At 41.1% G+C, this 27361-nt stretch overlaps 2 protein-coding genes across 2 annotated transcripts; both read right to left on the minus strand.

Annotated features, from left to right (window-relative positions):
• Positions 1–956: 956 nt before the first annotated feature.
• On the minus strand, positions 957–5113 carry LOC131481517 (olfactory receptor 10H1-like). The gene is made up of 2 exons (XM_058670551.1): positions 5104–5113; positions 957–1915 (listed from the first exon to the last, which is right to left on the minus strand). Exons 1-2 carry the CDS (start codon positions 5111–5113, stop codon positions 957–959), a joined length of 969 nt encoding a protein of 322 aa, XP_058526534.1.
• Positions 5114–5746: 633 nt separating this feature from the next.
• LOC131481518 (zinc finger protein 260-like) lies at positions 5747–10394 on the minus strand. The gene is given in 6 exon segments (XM_058670552.1): positions 5747–5929; positions 5931–5986; positions 5989–7549; positions 9379–9443; positions 10045–10137; positions 10272–10394. Coding segments are annotated over 6 exon segments (2028 nt in total). The 5' UTR covers positions 10342–10394.
• Between the last annotated feature and the right edge of the window lie 16967 nt (positions 10395–27361).

Genomic DNA, 27361 nt, shown 5'->3' on the forward strand with positions numbered 1-27361 from the left:
TGGGGGAAATACAAACAAAACTACATTGAGACTCCACCCACCTCCAGTGAGATTGGCATACATTCAAATCTCTACTAAAGCATCTGCTGCTGTGGATGTGGGGAGAAAAGTACTCTACTTCACTGTTGGTGGGAGTGTAGGCTCGTATACCTGCTATGGAAGTCAGCAGGCAGAGTGGTAAGACAACTGAAAATTGATCTACCATATAACCCAGCTATCCCACTTCTGGGAATATATTCAAAGGAAGTGAAATATACATATGAGAAAGTGACCTGTAATCCTATATTTACAGCACAATATATGATATTGAAATATTGTAATATTGTAACATTGCAGCACAATATATGATATTGAAAATATAAAAACAACCCTGATGCCCATTGAAAGACGAATGAATAAAGAAAGTGTGGCACTACTCACCTATTAAGAATAAAATTAAGAAGAAAATTACAAAACACTCAAAAAACAAATAGAACAAGACCTCAAAACATGGAGCAACATCCCATGCTCCTGGATAGACAAAATTAATATCATCAAAATGTCTATGCTACCAAAAGCAATATATACATTCAATGCAATCCCAATCAAATTACCCACAGCATTCTTCATTGAACTGGAAAAAATGATACACAGATTCATCTGGAAACACAAAAAACCACGAATAGCCAGAACCACTCTGAAGAACAGGAACTTAACAGGGGGAATCACAGTACCGGATCTACGGACATACTATAGGGCAGTGGTCATCAAAACAGCCTGGTACTGGCACAAAGATAGAGAGGAAGATCAGTGGAACAGAATAGAAACAACAGATGGAAACCCACACAGATACAGTCAATTAATCTTTGACAAAAAAGACAGACAACAATCCAAGCAAATGGGAAGGTCTGTTCAATAAATGCTGTTGGGACAACTGGTTGATAGCCTGCAGAAACAAAAAGATAGACCCACATCTCTCACCATACACTAAGACCAAATCTGAAGAAGCTTTTCTTTATGGCAATCTTCAGCTCCTTGTTCCTAAGGCTGAAGATGATAGGGCTGAGGAAGGGAGTGAGGACTGTGTAGGTTATGCCCGTCAGAGAATCTCCTTCCAGAGACTGTGAACCATTGGGCTTGAGGTGGATGACAGAGGCAAAGCCATTATGCACAACCACCACAGTAAGGTGGGATGCACAGGTAGAGAAGGCTTTATACTGACCCGCAATTGATGGTATTTTCAAGATAGTGGTTACAATGAAGACATAGGCTGGAAGGATGAGGAATAAGCAGCCCAACAGAGCCGTAATGCACATCAGGCCCATACTCTTGGCAACCACCAGCACATCATGTCCACAAGCCAACTTCAGTAAAGGTGGTACATGGCAAAAGAAGTGGTAGATCACATTGGATCCACAGAAAGTCAGATGGAATACAGACATTGTCACCACCATACCAATGACTGAGCCACCAGTCCAACACCAGGCAACCAGGCAGGCACAGCCATGGGGTCTCATGAGCACATTGTAGCGCAGGGGCTGACAAATGGCAACATAGTGGTCATAGCCCATGACAGTGAGCAGGAAAGAGTGAGTGAAACCAAACATGAAGGAGAAGAACAATTGGCTAGCACAAGCCATAAAAGTGATGGAGGAGCTGTGGGTGAAGAGCAGATCTGCTAACATGCGTGGGATGATGGCAAAGGTGTACAGAATCTCAGATATGGAAAGGGCACAAAGGAAGAAGTACATGGGTGTATGCAGGCTGTGTTCACTCCAGATGGTGGCCATGATGAGCAGGTTCCCCAGCAGTGTGAACAGATCCATCAGCAGGAACAGCATGAAGAAAATGAGCTGAAAATGGGGGAAAGAAGAGAAGCCCACAAGGATGAACTCAGACACTGATGTGTAGTTTAGTACCATAATGTCAGTCACACCTAGGTAGAGAGAGAAGGGAGACCCAATGGTTAGTAGATGAAGCTCTTTATTACGTTCTTGTTTACACACACACAAAAATACATATTATACCTTCAATGTTTATGAAAGGGAAAAATTTTCATGTATTTCATGTATACCATTTTAATGACATAACGTATTTCTACCCTCCATCTTATTTTTTAAAATTTTGCAATAGCATATTTTCAATTTACTTCATAATAGCAAGCTTAACTTCTCAAAATAATAATTCAATAAGTAGTAAGTAGAAAAATATTTTTAAGAATGTAAACCAGGGTAATAAGTAATAATCATATCTCAAAATGTTGATTTTGCTCATATAAATTGCACTTTCTGTAACTTAGTATATTGGTTATCACAAATCATAAAATCTATATAATTCATCTCTGAGTTGATCTATCACACTAAGAATGATAGTTTCCAGTTGCATCTATGTTGTTAGGAAAAATGGGATTTCATTCTTTTTTATGGCTGAATAATATTCCATTAAGTATTTATACAACATTTAAAAATTTTTTAATTTTTTATTTTTGATTATGTTTTTATAGACCAGAATGCCAAGTCCCTATGATTACCAGGGCCCTGGATGGCCACACGTTGCCTACGCCAGTGTTGCCAAGGATTTCTAGGCACATTCCGCCCGTCTCCTATACTGATGGGGACTTCAGGTGCTGGTGCCACCGAGGAGCCTCCAGGTGTGGTCCTGCATAGCCTTGTCTTGACGCGAAACCCAGGCACTGGTGCCAGTAAGGGGCCTCCAGGCACAGTCCCATACAGCCCCTGATTAAATGCACACCCCCGGCGCTGTGCCACCAAGGAGCCTCCAGGTGAGGTCCCACATGGCCCTGCCTTAATGTGAAACTCAGGCTCCAGTGCCACTGAGGAGCAATATCATCAAACTGTCAATATCATCAAAATGTCCTCATTGCCAAAAGCAATATGTACAATGGAGTTTCAATTAAAATGCCAGGAACATTCTTCACAGAGCTGTAAAAAGTGATACAAAGGTTCATCTGGAAACATGAAAGACCATGAATAGCAAGAACCATTCTGTAGAATAAGAACCTAGCTGGAGGGATTATCATCCCAGATGTCAGGACATATTATAGGGAGGTAGTAATCAAAACAACCTGGTACTGGTGCAGAAGTAGAGAGGAAGACCAAAGGAGTAGATCAGAAACATCAGAAGTGATCCCACACATGTAGAGCCATGTAATCTTTGACAAGAGGAAAGAAAATAACCTAGGGGCAAAGAAAATCTCTTCAATAAATGCTATTGGGACAATTGGACAGCAACCTGCAGAAACAACAAATCCACGCCTTTCACCATACACAAAGATGAACTATAAATGGATAAAGGATCTAAACCTACATCCAGAAACCATCAAACGTTTGCAAATACTCTACAAGATAAAGGTGCAAGCACAGACTTCCTAAAAAGTGTCAAAGTAAAGGAAATCAAGGCCAACATTACAAATGGGACTACATTAAGCTATCAAGCTTCTGCACAGCAAAGGAAACAATTAACAAAGTAAAAATGCAACCAAAAGCATGGAAGAAAATATTTGCACACTCCAAAGGAATTAGGGGGCTAATATCCAGAATATTCCAAGAATTCAGAGCAACCATACAATGAACAAACAAACCAGTCAAGACATGGGCAAATGAAATGGGCAGACACTTTTCAAAGGAATCAACTGAAAATGGCTAACAGGCATATGAAAGAATGCTCAAAGTCCCCAGCAATAAGGGAAATTCAAATAAAAACGACACTGAAATTCCACATAACTCCAGTGAGAGTGGCCCACATTGAAGACGTGGGGGGAAAAGGAACCCTATTCCATTGCTGCAGGGAATGCAGGCTGGTACAGTCACCATGGCAGTCAGTATGGAGACAGAGTGGTTGATACATGTTTTTACTGGGAAGACCTTACAAGCTTATATAGGGTAGAAAAGGGGTGAGGGAGAACAGTGGTCTCAATAGCACTCAACCCAAGCAATGACACTGTAACTCGCTAGTAGGCATGCCTATCTCTGTAGGCCATTGAATCAAGCCACAGGTCACACTGGATAGCCACGATTGGAAGCCGTGTCTCAGTCCACAGGCAATTAGGTCAAGATAAGACACCACCTGGGCTGAAAGTTATGCCTTGGAGCATGTTCACTATATATGACTGATAAACAGGATGTGGGGTTGCATTTAACTCCTTAGAGTTGCTTGGCAGGGAAGTTCTAGCATAGCTTCTCCAAAGACAGAGAGATTGAGGGACAACCTACCACTCTAACTGCATGACCACTGAACAGGCCAGATTGGAGTCTCAATTAGCCAAGACAATTGTCAGCGGATTCTCTGGGGACACAGTATGCCTATGGCTTCCCACATAAGTTAAGCAGGCAGAGATCCATGGGTGATCTCCTACACTAGAGAATTAAAGGAGACAGTGGCCAAATGGGATCAATATTTGGTTAAATGACATAAGAGAATCTCCACCTCGGACAAGATTCATCTTTCACAGCTGAATGTTTAGCATATCAATTGTCACATGAATTGCTATCTGTGATTCCAATATTAGTCTTCAATAGAATATGGAATGTTGAGATTCTAAAAATGCTACAGTAGAGAAATGTGTAAATGATAATCATGGCATATCAAACAAGTGTTAGGTAATGAACATTTATTATCAAAATTGAAATCTAAAAGCAGAACTCATTTACATTTTCCATTCACAGCAAAAGACTATGAACAAATCGCATATGGATTATTTTACCAACACATAGCCTGTGTTCTGAAACACAGTAACTCCTCATGTTTATCATTTAACACTTGCTGAGAGTTTCAAAGTGTTTTTCCTCATGCATGGCATTTTTAGAGTGGTGTCTATTTGCACTCTTCCTAATGGTTGTTTCAGTCACTTACTAAGCTCCAATGAACCATGACAGCAGGTTCACGGTAGGTGGTATTTGTTTGCATGCTTTTGTGTTTCTGAACTTCATGGTTCTGCTGAAGATTGACATCAGAAGGTGATTTTTTTAGTCAATCAAGTGATATATTTTCTGTGTGTATGTTATTCATATGCTGACACTTTTTACTACACTCATAATGTGTTTGTGTATGAATTTTTCCACACTTTTCCATAAATTTATACTGTGTACGATTTTCCATACTTACAATGTTTCATCTTTGTGAATTTGCTGATGTAAAACGAGACCTGGTTTGAGTTAAAGGCTTCTCCACACTCACCATATTTTTAAAAAAGATTTATTTATTTTTATTACAAAGTGCAGAGAGGAGAGACAGAGTAAGTCCTTCAATCCCATGATTCACTCCCCAAGTAAGCCGCAATGGCCGGTGCTGCATTGATCCGATGCCAGGAACCAGGAACCTCTTCCGGGTCTCCCACATGGGTGCAGGGTCCCAAAGCTTTGGGCCGTCCTCGACTGCTTTCCCAGGCCACAAGCAGGGAGCTGGATGGAAGTGGAGCTGCCGGGATTAGAACCGGCACCCATATGGGATCCCTGGACGTTCAAGGCAAGGACCTTAGCTGCTAGGCCACGCTGCCGGGCCCCACACTCACCACATTTTAGGGCTTTACTGTATGTGGATTCTTTAACGCATGTTTAAATGTGACCCAGCTAAGAGGTTTCCCACACACTACATTCATAACTTTTTTGCCCTGTGTGAATTGTCGGAGTCTAATGAAAATTGGTGACTTCTAAGAGGCTTCTGCACAGTGTACATTCATGTTTTTCCCATGTGAATTCTGATGTGTAATAAAACCTGACTGCAAAAGCATTTTCCATACTCACTGCATTCATAACATTTCCTCCATGTGGATTCTGCGATGTGCTATGAGACCTGAGTGGTAGGTAATGAAATTTCCAAAGCAGCTACATTTGTAAGGTTTTTCCCCTGTGTGGATTCTCTGATGTGTTATGAGACATGACTGGTGGGTAAAGGATTTTCCACAAAGGCTACATTCATAAGGCTTTTCCCCCAGTGTGGATTATCTGATGTATGATCAAGTATGACTTGGCACAGTAAGCTTTTTTCTTGGTTTTTCCCCTGTGTGGATTCTCTGATGTCTAATGAAAGTTGAGTTGTCTCTAAAGGCTTTTCTGCACTGGCTACATTCAAAAGGTTTTTCCCCCGTGTGGATTCTTTGATGTATAATGAGACTTGAATGTTGTGTAAAGGCTTTTCCGCACTGGCTACATTCATAAGGTTTTTCCCCCGTGTGGATTTTTTGATGTATAATGCGACTTGAATGTTGTGTAAAGGCTTTTCCGCACTGGCTACATTCATAAGGTTTTTCCCCCGTGTGGATTTTTTGATGTATAATGCGACTTGAATGTTGTGTAAAGGCTTTTCCGCACTGGTTACATTCATAAGGTTTTTCCCCCGTGTGGATTTTCTGATGTCTTATTAGATGTGAGTGATTGGTAAAGGCTTTTCCACACTCACTACATTCATAAGGTTTTTCCCCTGTGTGGATTCTCTCATGTCTCATGAGGTCTGAGTGGCTGGTAAAGGCTTTTCCGCACTCACTACATTCATAAATGTTTCCCCCTGTGTGGATTCTCTGATGCCTGATTAGTTGTGCCTTCTGAGAAAAAGCTTTTCCGCACTGGATACATTCATAAAGTTTTTTCCCTGTGTGGATTCTCTGATGCCTGATGAGGTGTGATTTACAAGAAAAAGCTTTTCCACACTGGTTACATTCATAAGGTTTTTCCCCTGTGTGGATTCTCTGATGCCTGATGACGTATGATTTACAAGAAAAAGCTTTTCCACAGTGGTTACATTCATAAGATTTTTCCCTTGTGTGGAATCTCTGATGCCTGATTAGGTGTGATTTATAAGAAAAAGCTTTACCACATTGGCTACATTCATAAGGTTTTTCCACTGTGTGGAATCTCTGATGATTAAAGAGACCAAAATGACTGGTGAGGGGATTTCTGTACTCACTACATTCATCAGTTTTCCCCGCGGTGTGAATTCTCTGATGGCTCTTGAAAGATAATTGGTCATCACAGGCTTCCCCAAGCTTATTGCACTCATATGTCTTTTCTCCAGTCTGAAGGATCTGATCTCTTCTGAGTTCTGACTTCTGGTAAATATTCTCTTCACATTCATTGCACATATAGAAAGTTTTGCCTTTGTCAGTTCTCTGGTTGGTGGTAAGGCAAGGTTTACAGCTAAAAGATTTTGTGCAGTAGCCACACATACAGTGACTTTTTGCTGTTTGGCTTCTCTGATTTACTTTGACATCTGGTTTACACATAAGAGATTTCTCATTCTTGAAATGCTCATGGAGTTTCTCTCTTGATTGTGCTTCCCGATGTTTGCCAAAAGAAGAATTGTTGTGTAGCATTTTCTTTTCAACCTGAATTGTTTCTCCCACATTGGCAGGTTGCTTCTTACACAGCACTTTAGTATAAACTTGCTCACACATAAGGGATATCTTCTTCCCGCTGAAAGCTTTGTCTTTCCCATTGCGCTCAAAAGACTGCTGACAAATGTGCATCTTCTCCTGCTGAGTGAGGCTTTCCCCACTCTGGAGGCTGTTCTCAGGGACATTAGAAGCACAGTTTTTCCCAAATGGCCTTCCATCAGGCTTCCTATAGAAAAAAAAAATGAAATAAATTCTGGTATCTCTAACTATCTCCATTCAAGAGGCACCTCATGTCTGAGCTCCTGCCACCGCCCAGCAGTGACACTACCTATGAGACACACTCTTGAGGGTCTGAGAAAAGTTGGAACCACAACCGGACCCCTTATTGCCAAAGTGGCTGTGTTTATACCCTTCTGTCCACTGCCTTTTCCTCCAAAGGTCTTAGCTTTTCTCTGCCGCTTTTCTAGCCCTCTCTCTGCTGCTTTCCCAATTCTTGACCCTGTACTTTTCTCTCCGTCAGTCTTACTGCTTTTGTAACTCCTCTCTGCTTTTTCTCCCCATACGCCTTAGCTTTTCCAACCCTCTCTGCTGCCCTGTTCCTCTTGTTCCATCCATCATTCTTCTTCCCATCTTTCATGTTCTTGCTTTTAGCGGTTGTTTTTATACCACTCTCCATCAATACTTCTCCCCGTGGGTCCAATTTGCGCTACCTGATAGGCCAGTAGCAATGACACAATCACAGTGAGGGCATCAGTCTATCCCTCTGACTTCCTGTTTACCTGCTGGTGAGACCAACCCCGCCTCCTGGTCCTGGGCCAGGTGCCATCCTGCGACAGCCTTTCCTATTCCTGGGAGTGGCTTAGGCACCCCAACCCCACAAGCTCCCCCATCGGATGTGCTTTCCCCCTCCCCTCTTCCAAGTTGACCTGTTCATTTAGCATGTAAAACTTCTATCTACAACTGATTTCCAGTTTGTATTTCTAAAAGCTCTGGAAAAAACCAGTGAGTGTTCCTGGTAACATTTGCTGGGATGTACACCAATGTCTTACTAACCGTAAGACACTTTGCAAAGACTTCTGGCTCTTAGACCAGAGCTATGTGGCTTGACTATGCAGAGAGAAGACTGCACAAGGTTGGTAAACCTTCCACCAAGTGGGACTGAACTTATAAAAATGATCCTTGCCACCCCATGGCTCTGCATAAACATATATATTCCACCCACCCAGTCACCCACACAACCATCACCACTGCCTAGCTCTGGCTAAAACTTCAGATGCAGTATACTTGTAGCTGGGTTCAGATAGGAAATACAGTAGTTTAGGACTTCAGGTTTTGGGCTGTCAGACTGCTTTCCCAGGCCAAAAGCAGTGAGCTGGATGTTAAGTAGGGCTGCCAGGATGCGAACCAATGCTGGCATTGGATCCCAGCAATTGCAAGATTTGGATTTAGCAATTAGGCTACCATACCATGCCCGTGGGCGTAATCTTTTGAAATGATCTACCTGGGTCTTTGGGTGACACACTCTACACTTCCTGGATGAATTGAGAATAGACCAGTTTCCTTCTTTTGTTTCTTTTCTCAATTTGATAACTCATGTGGATTCCTATCTCTGAGACACAAAACAGCTATTGAATGGCAAGGGTACATTTTGAGATGTGCAGTAGGAGCTATTTCCTGGCCACTGGAATGACTGTGAATGGGAAATGTCTTACTAGCAGGTTCCTGCCTAGACAAGGATGGGCCAGGGGACACTTAAAAACATAAGACACTTTGGTGTTTCCCTCTCTCCATTCAAGAGTCACACTGTTCCCTGCTTCTCTCCCAAGAAATGCTATTCAATTTTCTCTGCTTTTTTACATTCAGTTGGCCCCTTTGCAAATAAAACTTCTATCTGCAATTACAAAAAAAAATAGAATGAAATCATGATTTTCGTTTGTTTTAAGTACAATTTTCCTCTTTGTTGGGGTTTCAATTATGGCCAGAGCTAATACTAAGCATCTGTGGTGATGCCACTTTCTTTAGAGTTATTATTTAATTTTTGTGATTTCAACTTGCCTGAAGATTCTTTCTTGTCTTTTCTGATTCGTTCCAAGCAGCTCATTCTTTCTGTAGTGATCTGAAATGAGGAAAAGAGTAAATCCATCCATGAATCACAACTGAGTGTTTCTTTTCCAATGCTCAAGTAAAGCCAATGAGGTTTGTTGCCATTCTAGATAGAGCAGATTTTAACATTCGTAAAATGCGGATATTTATGAGCATTACATCTTTTTTATTACTACATTCATATAATAACTTTTAAAAATAAAAAATCTCAATTCCTTGGAACTGTGTAAGTTTTTACAGGACAGAACAGAAAATGTGGCACAGAAATTCAAGATAAGGCTTAGGCCATCTTACAGCCCATAACAATGCCAATTTGTCTTGTCTTGGCTATTCTGTTTCAAATGCAACTTCTTGAAAATATATCTCGGGAGATGGCAGATGATGATTTAAGTGCTAGGGATCATTGAAAGGAACAAAATAATAGTTCTAGATTTTTGCTGATAGGCTGGCAAAATTTGCAAGGCACTGCTAGAATAAACCTAAATATGCAGACTTTAGAATCTGTGTCTCATCAGCTGTCCTTTAGGAAGAAACTTAAAAAAAATCGGAGAGAAAGCCAGTCAACTTTTACTGAGCTATGTATCAACTTCCCTGCCCACTATGTGCTGACCTACCTGAGAGTCCCTGGTTGAGAGCTTTTCCCACTGTCCATGGCGCTGATTCTTGCTCCAACTTGAAGATCACATCAGGCTTTGTCATGTAGTACCCTGTTCATGGAAAAAATAATGTAAACATTGCAAAATCACTATCAGTCCTACCAACTGCTAAACTTTATAAACTCTTCTTTGCTTTGTCATCTATACAGAAGTATTCTGCTTGGGCAGGACAGAATTTCACTCACCTACAGACAGCAGATTGTTATAGGTCTCAAGCATCACATCTTTGTACAGGGTCCGCTGAGTATTGTCCATAATCTGCCATTCCTCCTGGGTAAAGTCCACAACCACATCTTCAAATGACACCAACATCTGTAACAGCACATGTCTCCTCAATTCTGGGTCACTAAATAAAAATGCTGACAGTGCACTGTATGTATACTTCATTTGCAATACTTATGAGTACAGCTTAAATTACAATCAATACAGAATCATAGAGTAAAACAAAATGAACATATTTGTCCTGTACTACATTTGCAATTCCAATACTTCAACAGAATATTGCTGGGGTCCGTGTTGGGTGTGGATGACACAAAGATGTGAAGAGAACAGCTCTCCTGCTTGGCAGGGCCAGGGGGAGCTTCCAGCTGTTTGGCAGGACCCGGTGGTTTTCTCTCTGACCACCTTGACACAGTCTCACCACCTGGTTGCATGGAAACTCAAGCCCCCACTAAGAATTCTGTATCTATTGAGGCATTGTTTGCCCCTGTGAGATGGCTTTTGCCACCAACGTGAGTTTGAGAGTTAATGTTATTGATAATGTCTTGGTGAGTGGGTCTTTAACTGCACACAGGAGTACAATTAAACCCATGCCATTTCTGGACACCTTATTCTGTACCTACCCATTGCCCTGAAATTGGGCACAGACATACAGCATGCCTTCTGGGAAATGGCTTAATAAGAATTTTACAAAGTAATGGAAGTGATGGGAGTGAGAGCTGAAACTGCTATCGCAATAAATACAGTTATTGTTATCTCAAAGGCTAGCCTGTCTTTGCAATTTTTTGGAGCATAGAAAATGCAACTGCTTTAGCCACGTTTATAATTTTTAGCTAGAGAAATTAAGGATGCTTTTATTAAAAATGCTTTTTATTATTGTTTCATTGTTTATGGGGTTATAGAGTCTATATTTGCAGAGGGATTTTATATTTGAAATTTCTGTTTTAGATTTTAGGTTTTTCCCTTGTAACCTATTTTCCCATTAGATAATGGGTAAATTGTACAAATAGAAATGTGGTAGGAATGTACTACTAATTAGCAGGTGCCTTGGCCTTGGAGTCCTGGCTGTTGCTCCATGGCTACTGTTGAAGAATAAATAATGGATTACTTAGAAGAATATGAATACAGTATTTTGCAGAACTATCTTTAGGGGCACCTGCTTGGTCTTAAAGTGCAGACAGAGTGACCAAATGTCTGTACATGCCCCCTTAGTCTTGAAGTAAAAATAGAATAATTAGCTGTTTGTGTAGAAGGAAGCTTGTGAGGAGTCTAACTAAATAAATAGTACAGGTTTTTCTTGGGCTGTTGTGAGAACGCACCAAGTGTCCTTGTCTGTGTCTTTCTTTATCACCAACTCCACCAGAATATTCCTTATTCTCTTAAATGTTGTTTTCTCTAAACATTCTAATTCCATTGAATTCTTGAAGGCATTGTCAGAATACACCTCCATCCACTCCTCTTTGGATGGGCATCTGGATTGTTTCCATGTCTTTGCTATTATGGAATGTACTGCAGTAAATATAGGATTACAGATCCCCTTCTCATACGCAGTTTTCACTTCCTTTGGGTGTATTCCTAGAAGCAGGATAGCTGGGTCATATGGGCATATGGTCGGTTAATTTGCAATTCTCTAAGTATTCTCCATACTGATTTCCACAGTGGTTGTACTACCTTGTGCTTCCACCGGGGGGTGGGAACTTGGGGAGGGATCCCAGACCCTATATATAATTGTACCATAAAATTCAAAATAAAAAAAAAATATATGAAAAAACAGAATACACCTCCAGGTGAAGACATCACTCTCAGCGACTCCCTGTTACTGCCACTCTGCTCAACTAAATTAAAACAAATAATCATATTAACACTGAGCCAAAATACTAACTCAGGAACTGTATTAGTAAGCTGAATGTAATTCTCCTCTGTGTGTTTGATTTACATCTTCTATGGATGCAGCTTAATTTACAATCTGTAAAGCAACATAGAGTAAAAGCAAAATAAAATATCTTGTCCTGAATTATTTTTGCAAATATGAAGCTACAATTCCCTCATTATTCTGTATCAGATTGTTTTCTGTAATAATTATAAAACGATTTCACTAAGTACTCTGTAGGCCTATAGAAACACATGAGTGAAATAACATGGCAGATAAGGAAGACACATGTTTAATAATGCACAGAAAAATGAGGAAATTTTTGAATAATTTACGAATGATTTTGTCACACATCTTGAGATATTTAAAATCATATGAAGAAATAATAAAACTCAATTTTACTTATTCCAGCACAAAGTAATGAAATATTGTAAATATTTTTAAGTTGAACTTGAATAAGTAAATATTGAATAAGTAAATATTTCATACAGCTTGTTTTAGAATTATATATGTATATATCCTATATATATGTATGTATATCCCATAATCTTTTTTCACTTTTGAGTATGTACATGCTAAAATCCTTTCTACTTTCTGTTTTCCTTTTTATGGAATAACATTTAAATGAAACTAAAATTTGAATTACTACATAGGGAACTGCAGCTTAGCAGGGAACCAAACTGCGGTCTCTTACAGAACTATCTTATAACAAGCAGCTAATATCAGCCAGTCACAGCTTTCCAGTTGAACAGAAAATACGCATATAAGGCAAACGCTACATTGTAACAAGCCTATTTTAAAAAATGTTTTAGAAGCCCTTTTAACATTAACTGCTATCTGTTTAACGTCTTCTTTTCTAGTTACTTATTTACTGATTTTTTATATAAAAATGGAATTAATGTCACTTATATATACAATTTTAGCAACAGAATGATACTTCTTTCATATCTTCCCTTTGTTTCCTGTTACGTTCTTTTATTTTTCTTGAGATTTTTATTGCAAAATCAGATATACAAAGAGGAGGAGAGACAGAGAGGAAGATCTTCTGTCTGATAATTCACTCCCCTATTGATCGCAATGTCTGGTACGGTGCCAATCCGAAGCCGGGAGCTTCTTCCAGGTCTCCCACGTGGGTACAGGGTCCCAAGGCTTTGGGCCATCCTCAACTGCTTTCCAAGGCCATAAGCAGGGAGCTGAATGGGAAGTGGAGCTGCCGGAATTAGAACCGGCACATAGGGGATACCAGCGTATTCATGGCAAGGACTTTAACCACTAGGCCACTATGCCAGGTCCCCTGTTACGTTCTTAAGCATTTGAAAGGACATGTTTTAAATTTGCATTGCACTCAAGACCTTAATTTTTCATTAAGTGATTAAAAGGAAAGTAATAAAATGACCAAAGTTTAATATGTAAGGTCTATAAAGATCATGAAATGAAGATACGTTTCAATCATGCACGTGATGGTTACAGGTATCTCTTTCATACAATGTGCTCATAACTTTTAGTACATACAACTAGCAGTTAGATTGTTCAATCATAGAGCAAGCTTATTTCTAATCATTTAAGGCATTTTATACTATCTCCCACAGTGACTGAATTAACTTATAATCCCACCAACACTGTATAGCAGTTCCCATTTCTTACATCATCATCAGCATTTGCTACCCTTTCTACCAAATATTAATAGCTGTTCTGACAGGGTTGAGGTGATATTTCATCGTGATTTTGCTTTACATTTCCGTAATGGCTACTTTCAGAGAACTATCTACTGAGGTCCTTTGATCACTGCCTTACCAAACTGGGGATTTTTATGTTGGGAAGATCACATGGAGGTTGAAAGATAAAATTGCTAACTTGAACAACACATGGAACTTCTTGTGTCATGATATTTGACCAATTTTTAAGTAAACTGTAGAATCTTAAAGATCCAAAGGGGTGAATACTAGAATGAGATTTCATTTCATCTGGCTGAGAGTGCAAAGCTGTGCTTTGGGAAAGGACTCCATTAATATAACACACTCTGAGGAAAGCCCTGGAGAGTCAGTGACAGGTGGGATGATAGCAAGTAGCTGGAAATATGTCTAATATGCTCCAGTAGAAATTTAACACTGAAAACCAAATACTTTCCAAATCTAGCAAATTCTATAATCTCAATAATCCAAGAAGCCCATATGACAAGTACAATCTCTCTAGGAAAAAAATTCACATTTCCGGATGAATTAAGATGTTTCTTCAGATTTGGTGATTTTCTGTCTTTCTGTTTTTGACAGATTTCTTTACTTGAAAATCACAAACAGAGAAGTTGGAGAAGTGGGCCCGGCACAATAGCCTAGGGGAGAAAGTCCTCACTTTGCATGCACTGTGATCCCATGCAGGTACCAGTTCATGTCTCAGCTAACCCACTCCCTACACAGCTCCCTACCTGTAGCCTGGGAAAGTGAGGACAGTCCAAAGCCTTGGAATGCTGCACCCATGTGAAAAACCCAGAAGCTCCTGGCTTCTGATCTGCCCAGGTCCAGTCACTGCAGCTACAATGGGAGTTGTTATGGGGTGCAGCCAGTGATAGCCAGCACCCATTGACAGTGGGCAAATGAAATTTGGCTGTGTCCCCCAACCTCTGTCCTGAAGGTGGGTCCTACAGCAATGGAATAGTGATTACATCCTCAACCACTTCCCCCACATCCTAAATGAGCCAGGATATTGGAAGTCCAATTAGTCTAGGTGTTTTTAGCTACAAGCCCAGTTCCTGTTCCTGTTCATCCTAACAAGCACTAATCAACTCTTTAGCCCACAACACTTGGGTATTCGCTCCTGCCCACCTGTGACTCACCTATCAACTGAGAGGGGACAGTATTACATTGTTGTGTAACCACTCCCCTCACAAGTCCCTTTAAAAAGGCCCATGAAGCAGGGGCTCTCACTCTCTTTCTGGCCAGGTGCTTCTGTTACTCTGGCACCTCGGCTCTTGGCTGACCCAGGACAGGTAATCCCCTGGGCATGGTCCCTGTGTGCTGCTTAGATGGGACAACGGTTATAATAATGTTGTTACTGGTTTGTGTGCTATCAGGAGTTCCAGGAGGGGTGAGGCCTAGCAGTAGTAGAATGTGGGCAAAGAAGCCAGGGAAAGGTGAATGTCTGCAGGTTTGTAAGCATGTCCAGGTTCTTTGTGAGTGTGTCCCGGTTATTTGTTGCATGTCTCTTAGGATAACATATATTGTTGGGGAAACTGGGACATAGGTCTTCAGCTTAATAGATGGACTTAAGGATGATGACCATTTGTTTCTTTTGGGATTATGATTGGTTGAATTATGATTAGGTGGATTGCTGTATGGGCTAGTAATTTGCCATTGTGCTCTGTTGTCTTCAAGCTTGATTAATAAAGACTCCTTAATAAACCTTAGACATGTCTGGTGTGATCTCGCTCACACCCTGCAACAGAGTGAACCAGCATATGGAAAATTTTTCTTTCTGTATCTTCTTCTCTCTGTATATTTGCCTTTCCAATAGAAAAATAAATCTTTCTAATGAGTTTTAAATTTTTGTTTTTGATGATGTTTACATAAATGATCACGTGGGAAGGTACAAGGGTTAGGGGCAACTGGGTGTGATCTTTGTTTCCAAATTTTCTGTTTCTTCTTCCCGTAAAATCCTTAAAAAATTTAAGACACATGAAGTCTACAAGGTATAAAAGTCAAAACATTAAAATCTGCAGGTAGTTTCTCTGGTCACATGGGATTAACCTGGAAATCATTTCAAAAATAAATTTAGTGCTGAGCATGGTAAAAAAGTAGCTAAAGGAGGCCCAGAAGATGCTCCTGGCTTTAGTGGGATCCCATATGTGCATTAGTTTGTATCCTGGATGTACACTTCCCTTCCAGCTCACTGTTTGTTGCCTGGGAAAGCAGCAGAGGGTGGTCTAATACCTTGGGACCCTGCACCTGCATGGGAAACCTAGAAGAAGCTCCTGGCTTCAAATTGGCCTGGCTCTGACAGCTCCACTTATTGTGGCCACTTCAGGAGTGATTCAGTGCATCCAAGATCTTCCTGTCTCTCTTCTTCTCTCTGTAAATCTGACTTTCCAATAAAAACAAATTAGAGGGCGCGGCGGCGTGGCCTAGCGGCTAAAGTCCTCACCTTGAAAGCCCCAGGATCCCATATGGGCGCTGGTTCTAATCCCGGCAGCTCCACTTCCCATCCAGCTCCCTGCTTGTGGCCTGGGAAAGCAGTCGAGGACGGCCCAGAGCTTTGGGACCCTGCACCTGCGTGGGAGACCCGGAAGAGGTTCCTGGTTCCCGGCATCGGATTGGCGTGTACCGGCCTGTTGCGGCTCACTTGGGGAGTGAAACATCGGATGGAAGATCTTCCTCTCTGTCTCTCCTCCTCTCTGTATATCCAGCTTTCCAATAATAATAAAATCTTGAAAAAAAAAAACAAATTAGAAAATAAATTTAACAAACTGTATCTTAATAATGGCATTATAAGTCAATTTGCTGTCATCAAAATTTCACTCTTACTCACACATTACAGCACATTCAGTGTGGGATGGTTTTAGGAATTGCTTCGCCAACATTAAACATAGTTGGGACATTGAAAATTCTATTAAGATCAATGGATAGTAGAGTTACAGGACAATCTCAAATTTGTGCATCAGCTGCAAATTAAATAGTAATTGTGTATTACAATATAAGTATGATTGCTAACAAAAATGATTCCTGGTTGGAGTAACTAACAGCCCACATGCCAATGACCTGAGGCATAGTTTCTAGTTGTGCATTCTTAACTTGACCTATGCAACGACTGGAGGGTCTAAAGGGATAGACATGCCTTCTAGTCAATTATAGTGTCATTTTTGGGTGGGAGGGCTGTTGGAGACAGACCATCTGCTGTGTCCTTTCCTAGTCCATATGAGTTGTGCTCACTTTACGGCAAATGGACATCTCCCCAGTGGTTCCTGCAGCCAAAGAACACTGATGCCTCACCCCCATGTTGGTCTCAGTGCCTATTCACAGCAGACTCAAAGGCAATAAAAACCAACTCCAAAATGAACATAGAAACACACAGACATTTCTACAAAGATAACCAAAAGGCTAATTAGCACAAGAACATTCTCAGCATGGTTTGCATTAAGTGAATGCAAATGGCAACCACAATGAGATACCACTTTCATTGCATTGCAATGTATCTCATTAAAAAGTGTTCACAAACAGAAACTGAAATCAGGCATTACTGATCTACATATACAATCATGAAAGTAACATTAGAAATGGCACTAAAGGACTGCCTATGTTGTTAACCTTCTCACAAACTTTGGAACCGCTACAGGATATCACCTGGAAGAAGCAGGGAGCATGTCAGTGTTTTCATGGTCTGCCTCTGTTTCCTTTTAAAGCTGTTTGGATTTGTGAACTGAACTGTGGCAAGGTGGGCTGAGCTTCCCATACGTGCGCAGTTCCTGTCCTGAGTGTTCCACTTTCAATACAGCTTCCTGTTTTTGCCCCGGAAAGCAAGAGAGGTTGGCTCAAGTCCTTGCACACCTGTACCCATGTGGGACCTCACAAGAGGCTCCTGGCTTTGGCTTGGCATAGTTCTTGCCATTGCAGCCATGTGGGGAGTAAAGTTACAGATAGAAGAGCTCTTTCTCACGCTCCCAACTATTCTCTGCAACTTTACATTTCAACTAAAATCCAAAGAGAATACAACAGGGGCCAGCCCTGTGCTTTAGCCAATAAAGTCGCTGGCATCGCATATGGACAGTGGCTCATATCCTGCATGCTCCACTTCAGATCTAACTCCCTGATAACAGGCCTGGAAAGGAAGTGGAGGATGGCTCAAGTACTTGGGTTTCTGTAATCAAGTTGGGACCTGCATAATACTCCTGATTCATGGCTGCAGACTTGCTCACCTCTGCTCATTCTGGTTATGTGAACAGCAAACAAGCAGATGGGAGATGTCTCTCCATCTCTCTCTCTCTCTTTCTAAGCAGCTCTGCTTTTCAAATGAATAAATCTTAAACAACATAAAACACAACATGCAATAGGAAATGGCTTTGTGGCACAGCAAGCTAAGCTGTCATCTGCCTAGTTCCAATCCAGCTCTAAGTCAATGTGAATTGCAAACACTGGAAGACGGCTCAAGCACTTGAGGGGGAGACTCAGATGGCCCTCCTGGTTATTCTCTGACATACTGTTGAAATTTTTGAAATAATTCATTGTATCATTTTACAATGCCAAAAATCATCTAAGAACTCACGAGAAAAATTATAAATTAAACTCACTGTTTTTCCATTATGATCATCACCACCATCAATTTTCAATTATTTTTATCTTCTAAAAATGGTTGCAATTGACCATAGTGGTAAAGTTTCTCCTTGTGATCAACACAACCCTAAGTGCCTGGTTTGAATGCAAGCACCACGCCTCATCCAATTACAGCTGCATGGATCCTGAGCTGGCATTCTGGTTTTTTTTTTTCTTTTTTTTTTTTTTTGGATGTATTTATTTTTGTTGGAAAGTTAAATACACAAGGAGGAGGAAAGACAGAGAGGTAATCTTCCATCCATTGATTCATGCCCCACGTGGTGTCAATGGCCACTGAACCCAAGTGCAGGATGTTAGCAGAAGTCTTTCCATAGTTTGGTGAGAGCAGTTCCCGCTACACCCCAGGTGCTATTGTGCTGAATGGGGAAAGTCCCGAGTTTTTAAGCTCTCATCCTCCAATCAGGGTAAATTCTGCACTGTCATTTTCTGTGAACAATACTGAAGGAGGGGCAGGGTGCACTTTCCCCGCCTTCAATTAACTTGAATGGGGCTGTGCACCACCAACGAACCTGACAAACAGGTGCGAGCCATCAATGGCGGCACCACATTACCATTGAAGCCAGGAGACAGTAGCCTCTTTTGAGTCTCCCATGTGGGTGGCAGGGTCCCAAGGCTTTGGGCTGTCCTTGACTGCTTTCCCAGGCCACAAGCAGGGAGCTGGATGGGAAGCCAGTTCAGCAGGTTAAGAACCAGCACACATGGGATCGAGATGTGTACAAGAGGAGCACTTTAACCCTCTTAAAAGAATATAGAGGTGTCCAAATCTCCTGCTAAACTTGCTCTGCTGTCACATCTGCCTCATTAGCTCCCAGTTTTAACTCAGCCTTGGTTAGTGAACCACCTTCTGAGAGTATTCTCTCCATCCATGCTCTATGTCCTTGCCTCTAAAACAAAAGCACACAAAAAGATGGCATCAGCATCCTTTGACTAAGCATCCACCTTCAGTGCTGGCATCCCATATGGATGCTGCTTTGCGTTTGGCTGCTTCAGTTACAATCCAACTCCCTGCTAATGGCTCGGAAAAGAGCAAAGGATGGTCTAAGTCCTTGGGCCTCTGGACTCATGTCACAGCACTCAGAGAAGCTTCATGCTCCTAACCAGAACCAGCCCACCTTCAGCTAATGAGGACATTAGGGAGTGGACCACCAGATGGAAGATCCCTCTCTGTCTCTGCTTCTTTCTCTGCAATGCTGCCTTTCAAAGAAAAACACATTTTAAAAGAATTTATTTCAAAAAATTAAACAAGAAAAAAGAAATCCTGTCCTTTCTGGACTTCTCCCTAATACGTTTAATATTTCTTGTCCAAAGTCACTGCAAATGTGCTTCTTCTATATAGATTCACCCACAGTAGATGCTGCATATGGTGAAGATGGGATCTAGGTTTCCTTGTGCTCAATGGAGAGTCTCATGACCCCTTGCAGGCCTAGGGCCCATAACTTTCAATACCACTCAGCCAGATCATGGCTCTGGCAACTGGCAACTGAGGACAGAAAAAGCAGGGATGTCATCTGCTGGCAGTCAGCAGGAGGTGGCGTTCTACCTTTTCACTTGCAATTGCCTGGAGTGCAGTTCCCACCTGACCCGGTCATGATGGGAGAGGGAAGTACCCGTTCTAGGTTCAAATAACACTGAATCTCCCTGCCTTGATAAAATTTTGAATTTTCTTCAAATATGTTCCCATGTGCTGTCTCTTTGACACCATTCTTCGTAAGAATTTTCTTAAAAAAATTTTTTTTTCCTTTAAATCAGAGTTGCCACTGAGACACAACAGGTTGAGCCCCCTAGTTGTAATGCTCACATCCTGTTATCAGAGCAGCAGCTTCTGTTCCAGCCATTCTTCTTCTGATCAACTTTTCAATAATATGTTGGAAATGACAGTGAATGATGCCAGGGATCGGGCCCCTGATACTACGTGGAAGACCCAAATGGGGTTCTTTGCTCCTGGATTGGACCTGGCCAAGCCTGGAATTGGAGACCATGGGATCCTGGTGGGAGTGAACTGGTGAAAGGAGGGTCATTTTGTCCTGTCCACTCTCTTATGAATGTTTACGAATTGAGAATCTACATGTCTCTAATAGCCACACAAGTAGGACACACAAGCTAAAAAAACATTAAATTCAATGATATGTCTGTCACTAGTGTCCCACAGTATTTGTGATTTTGGAGTCTTTGAATATGTTAAAATATAACTTTGCTAATTTTATAACTAGAATATAAATTCTTTTTACTCTGCTAAATACCATCCCTAGTTCACTAAACTGGTAATATTAACGCATGTTGACAAATAAACCTATGACAAATTTGAAAATTTGACTGTTACAATTGCTTACAAAAGAGCACAAAATCAGCTTTGAACTTGAGCTGTGGTTATGCAACAAGGTGGAGGAATCCACCATGGTGGGAGGGTTTGGGGAGGGGTGGGGAGAACCCAAGTATCTATGTAACTGTGTCACATAATACAATGTAATTACTGAAGTTAAATAATAAATAATTAAAAAAAAACATTGGGTTCGTTTCATAGATAATGTAAGACCACAGGCAATATTACCTAAAAATTGTGCTACAGTGGTTTCAGGTTTATGCTTTTGGAAAAGCTTCATTCCATGTTTCATTTAGTCCCAAGTACTACTTTCCAGTAACAGTGATTTAAAGTGTCAACAAACATAGGAAGAAAGTCATTATGCTGACTGTTCAACAAGAGCACAAATATCAAATAAGCAGCCTACGTATTCATCTGCAAGTCACAGAAAAATAAGAAGCCAAGTCTGGGAGAAGTAAAAGCAAACTCAAAATGAAAATTAGTGAAGAAATGAATAAAAACTATACCAAGACATTCTGAAGATAAAACACTCATTTTTCTTAAAAGGAAAGCAAAATTCATAAATCTTTTGCTAGATTAAAAAAAAAAACTGGGCTCAAGGACATAACATCAAAATGAAGAGGAACATATTGAAATTGCTATCACAGCAGGACAGCGGATCAGGGCTGTCTGTGACTAAGTGGGTTATGCCACTGCTTGTGATCTGAACTTCCCATGTAGATGCCACCTCAAGTCCTGCCTGCTGTATTTCGTTCTCTCTCTCTTTTCTTAAATAAAGATTTATTTACCTTTAAGGTAAAGTCAGATATAAAAAGAAAGGAGAGGATGATCTTGCATTGGCTGATTCACTCCCTAAGCAGCCACAATGGCCAGAGCTGAGCCGATTTGAAGCCAGGAGCCCAGAACTTCTTCCTGGTGAGTATCCCATACAGGTGCAGGCCCCATGATTTGGGCTGTCCTCCACTGCTTTTCCAGATCACAACAGGGACCTGGATGGGATGTGGGGCTGCTTGGGTTAGAACCGGCGTCCATATGAAATCCTGGTACAGGCAAGGCAAGAACTTTAGCCACTAGGCTACCACACCAATCCTGGCTGCTTTATTTTTTGATCCAGCTCCCTGCTAGTGCATGTGGGAGTGCAGATGTCCCAAGTGCTTGATTCCCTGCACTGATGTGGGAAAACTAGAAGAAGCCACTGACTCCTGGCTTCAACCTGGTCTTGCTTTAGCCATTGTGGTCACTTGGAGAGAAATAAAGCAGATAGCTCTCTCTTTCTAACTCTCTGCCTTTCTCTATAACTCTGCCTTCCATACAGATAAAATCAATCTTTACTAGGAAAAAAAAAAAAAGAAATGCAATGGATCACTAGGGACCACCAACAGTAATTATAAACAATGAGTTGTTAGAAATGCTTAATTTCTGGATACTTAGTATTAGCCTACCAAACCAAATCAGAAAGATACTAAAAAACCTGACAACACCAACAGTAAGTAACCATAAATCAGGAATAAAATCTCTTCAAACCAATTGTCAACACCAGCTATCTTCACTACTAAATTCTACCCAATTAACACAAAATTTTCTGGAATTATTGTAAAAAAATGAAAGGGAGAAAACTTCCAAATTTGTGTTGAGCCTAGCAATACTTAGATTTCTAAACTATATTGAATCAGACGTTAGAAGATATTCACCTATGTCAGTTTAAAATAGAAAACAACACAATGGAATTGTTCAGTAAAACTGCAATCTCCATTGCTGTACAACTGGTTTTCTGCATATTTATTGCTTAACGACTCTTCTGAAATAAGTTTTCATACTCGAGAAATCTAGTTAAAAAATCATGAACAAATCACAGACCAGTTTACCTGGGCCTGATGCAGTAGCCTAGTCACTAAAGTCCTTGCCTTGAACATGCTGGGAACCCACATGGGCGTTGGTTCTAATCCTGGCAGCCCTGCTTCCCATCTAGCTCCCTGCTTGTGGTCTGGGAAAGCAACTGAGGATGGCCTAAAGCCTTGGGACCCTGCACCTGAATGGGAGACCTGGAAGAGTCTCCTGGCTGTGGGCTTCATAAAGGCGCAGTTCCAGCTGTTGAGGCTGCTTGGGGACTGATTCAACAGAAAGAAAATCTAGCTTCTCTGTCTCTCCTCCTCTCTGTATATCTGACTTTCCAATAAAAATAAAACAAATCTTAAAAAAAAACATAGACAAGTATACCTGATAAAATAGATGCAAAATTATTATCATAATACATGTAAAATAAATGGAAAAACACACCAATAAGCTCACACATAATAGCCATGGTGCACAAAACTTAGGGATGTAGAAAATAGTCCAAAAAAGACAAATCAACAAACCAAATACTCACATAAACAGGATAGAGGACAAGCATTATTGAAATTATAGAAAGCACTCAATGAAATTCTACATTTCTTGTGTAATAACTTCAATATATGTGAGTTGAGCAAACCTATAAATATAAAAATATACTCCAATATAAATCAATTGAGATACATAGAAATATGCCTCAATAAAACAGTATCTACAGATGACAAATGTAGAGCCATCACACAACTGAATGCCAAAAAAATAAAAGATTTTCTCTAAGATGTGACCAAATTAGAATGACTACTTGTTGTTGTTATGTAATTTAATTTTCACCCAAGTGAAGTAGGCAAGGGAAGGAAGTAAAAGACACAGAAATAAAAATGAAGAGACTCCATTCTTTCTGATTCTAGATTTCACTTGTTTCCCCTGGTTTTATTAATTGTGGACCATCATGAGTGACAGACTGCATTCAGCCATTGAAAAGAATATAGTACTTGGGGCCCGGCGGCGTGGCCTAGCGGCTAAAGTCCTCGCCTTGAAAGCCCCGGGATCCCATATGGGCGCCGGTTCTAATCCCGGAAGCTCCACTTCCCATCCAGCTCCCTGCTTGTGGCCTGGGAAAGCAGTTGAGGACAGCCCAATGCATTGGGACACTGCACCCGCGTGGGAAACCCGGAAGAGGTTCCAGGTTCCCGGCTTCGGATCGGCGCACATCGGCCCGTTGCGGCTCACTTGGGGAGTGAATCATCGGACGGAAGATCTTCCTCTCTGTCTCTCCTCTGTATATATCTGGCTGTAATAAAATGAATAAATCTTTAAAAAAAAAAAAAGAATACAGTACTGTTATTTGCTAAAAAATAGATGGAACTGGATGTGATAAAATGAAATAAGAGGTAGAAATATGTGTTATTCTATATAAGTGTTAAAAAATAGCTGCCAATTTAGAATTATGATTACTACGGGTTGATAAGAGTGAAGCCCGGGGACAGGAAGGAGGGACAAGAGGTAGCAAACCAAGTGAGACAGAAGGAACAAGATCCAGTGTTCCGGGCCCGGCAGCGTGGCCTAGCGGCTAAAGTCCTCGCCTTGAAAGCCCCAGGATCCCATATGGGCACCAGTTCTAATCCCGGCAGCTCCACTTCCCATCCAGCTCCCTGCTTGTGGCCTGGGAAAGCAGTTGAGGACGGCCCAAAGCTTTGGGACACTGCACCTGCGTGGGAGACCCGGAAGAGGCTCCTGGTCCCGGCATCGGATCGGCGTGTACCGGCCCATTGCGGCTCACTTGGGGAGTGAAACATCGGATGGAAGATCTTCCTCTCTGTCTCTCCTCCTCTCTGTATATCCGGCTTTCCAATAACAATAAAATCTTAAAAAAAGAAAAAAAAAAGATCCAGTGTTCCATCCCACTGTGCGGTGACTACAATTCACAGGATAAGCTTATGCAGGAAACTGGAGCGCAGGACCCTGTATGCTGCAAAAACAAACATACATGGAAAGCCTGGGCACCTGCTTTACTCAGTTGATGCTGCAGTATACTCAAACACGACACTGCACCTTACAATACTATTCAAGTACATGCTGATCAAGATTCTCTAGAATTTCTAAAAATCAGAATCATCCCTTGAAACTAACAATGATCTATTTAGAAGAAATGGAATAGTTCCCATCTACAGAGCATAAATTTTTTTTTTTCGTTTGCTTGCTTGTTTTTTAATTTATTGGCTTAAGAGAGAGAGTTAGAGAGCAAGAGTCAAAGCCAGCCAGAGAGATCTTCCCTCCACTGGTTTACTCCCCAGGGGAACACAAGAGGCAGCAAGGTCCAAGCCAAAACCAGGAGCCTGAACTCCATTCAGATGCTCCACAGGGCTGCAGGCGTCCAAAGAACTGGGACATTCTGTGCTATCTTCCAAGCACATTAGCAGGGAAGTAGAGCAGCAAGTGAACATCAGGGACTGTAACTGGTCCTTACATGGAATGCTGGCATTGCATGCAGCAGCAAAACATGTCACAAGGATTGCTTAAATGTACAAATCTGTTGAAAAAAATTCAAACGTTAACATACTTGAACTTCTTACAAAATAGCACAGCATTATTAAAAATTGGGTTTAGGGCCAGGAACGGTAGCCTAACGGCTGAGGTCTTCACCTTGCATACGAGGGATCATAATACAGCTACCAGTCCTTGTCCCGACTGCTCTGCGTCCCAACTCACCCACCTGTCTGTGGCCCAGGAAAGCAGTAGAGGATGGCTCAAAGTCTTGGCACTCTGTATCCATGTAGGAGACCTAGAAGAAGCTCCAGGCTTCAGATTAACTCAGCTACGGCCAGTGAGTCCACTTGGGGAGTGAATCAGTGAAACAAAGATCTTTCTGTCTCGCCCTCTCTCTGTAAATCTGATTTTCCAATAAAAATAATCATTAAAATTTGTTTTTGGGTTATTTACAAATGTTCATTGCAGACACTAGGGAAACTATTCAAACAAAAATTTAGGAGACACATATCCTTGACATCTTAATAAAGGGCACAAAATGCAATCCTATAAGATATTCAGTTAACATGAGGAGGTGTGGGCATCTGAGGGAGTGGTTGAGAAACTGCTTAGGACACCGTCACCCTACACTGGACTCCCTGTGTTTGTATTATGGCTCCACAACAAATTCCATCTTGCAGCCAATGCATTCCCTGGAGCTAGGCAGCAAATCTCTCAAGTGTGTGAGTCTTTGCACCTGCTACCATGAAAATGGATTTAGTTTCTGGCTCCTGTTTTTGGCCAGACCTTGTCACAATCTTGCAGGACTTCAAGGAGTTAACTGCCTGATGGTAGATCACTCTGTCTCTATGATTGGAGAAATGAAACAACTTAATAAAAATTATTTTTAAAATGATAAAAGAAATAATCTAAAAACAAGAATTGGCATGGATGTTTGGTGCAGCTTTTCACACACAATTTTGAGGCCCAGGTGCTTCTCCCCAGTGATTCTAAATAGAGCAGCACATTATGTGAAGGAAAATCTCACAGAACAGCAAGGGATGCTACATACCGACTGGCCGTAATCAGGACAAGTGAATGCTGCAGTGTCAGTGCCCAGCCAGTTGGAACTGCTACTTAGCAATGTGATCAGAGATCTCAGTGAACACTAGATGAAGTCAATAAAGTCAAACCAAGTCCTAGAGAATCACAAAATAAATAAGTGCACATGGAGGAAATGTTAGACCGCAATCCTTCTACACTACCAATACCTCATACACCCTCAGAATTTATCCACAATTTGTAACCTAAGAATATTGTCCCATATGTGAAACTCTTGCCATGAATTAGCATATGAGAAATAAACAGCAAGAAAAATATTGTCACCGGCATCAAAACTAAAGCAAAGGCCAGCATTGTGGTATAATATGTAAAGCTGTGAATTGCAACCCCAACATCTCATATAGAAGCAGCTGTTCCACATCCAACCCAGCTCTCTGTCAATCACCTGGGAAAAGCAGTGGAAGATCAGTCAAGAGCCTGGGCCCTGATCACCCACACGGAAGACCTGGAGGAAGCTGCAGGCTGCAGGACTCAGCTTGGTGCAGCAACTGTTATTTTAGCCGCCTGCGTAGTGAGCCAGTGGATAGAAGAGCTCTATCTCTTATTTTTTTTTTAAACTCTCAGTTGAAAATAAATAAAACAAACAGCAATAATAATAAAAAAGAAAATAAACAAACAGACATTTTAAGGTTTATTTATTTGAAGCCAGGGAGAAAGATCCATCTTCTGGATCAATCCATATATGGCAGCACTTTCTGGGCTAAATCAAAGCAAGGCAATTAGAGCTTCTCCTGGGTATCCCAGAAGGGCAGGAACCCAAGCATTGGACATGTTATCCTGCTTTCCCAGATTTCCTAGTGAGAAGCAGAACTGTAAGTGAAGCAGGCAGATCTTGAACCCACATGCAGGTAGCAGCTTGATTTACTGTGATACCACATTACTGAAAAACACAGATTAAGCAATCATAAACATCAAAGATCAGACATTACCAGAATGTAGTCACTTCCGGGGATGGAAGACCCAAGAGACCTGAACTGACAAAGGCTTTTTTCTCGCTAGGTATGAAGTTTATATTGTTGACAGTCTTACTGAAACTTGGCAGAAAAGAAAGTTGTCAAGAATTTACTTTTTCCATGACTTCAAAAAGATAGGAATCATACCATGTACTCTCTCATACCACCATGGAATGAA

Source organism: Ochotona princeps, chromosome 12 (genome assembly GCF_030435755.1).
Source record: "Ochotona princeps isolate mOchPri1 chromosome 12, mOchPri1.hap1, whole genome shotgun sequence".
Classification (NCBI taxonomy): domain Eukaryota; kingdom Metazoa; phylum Chordata; class Mammalia; order Lagomorpha; family Ochotonidae; genus Ochotona; species Ochotona princeps.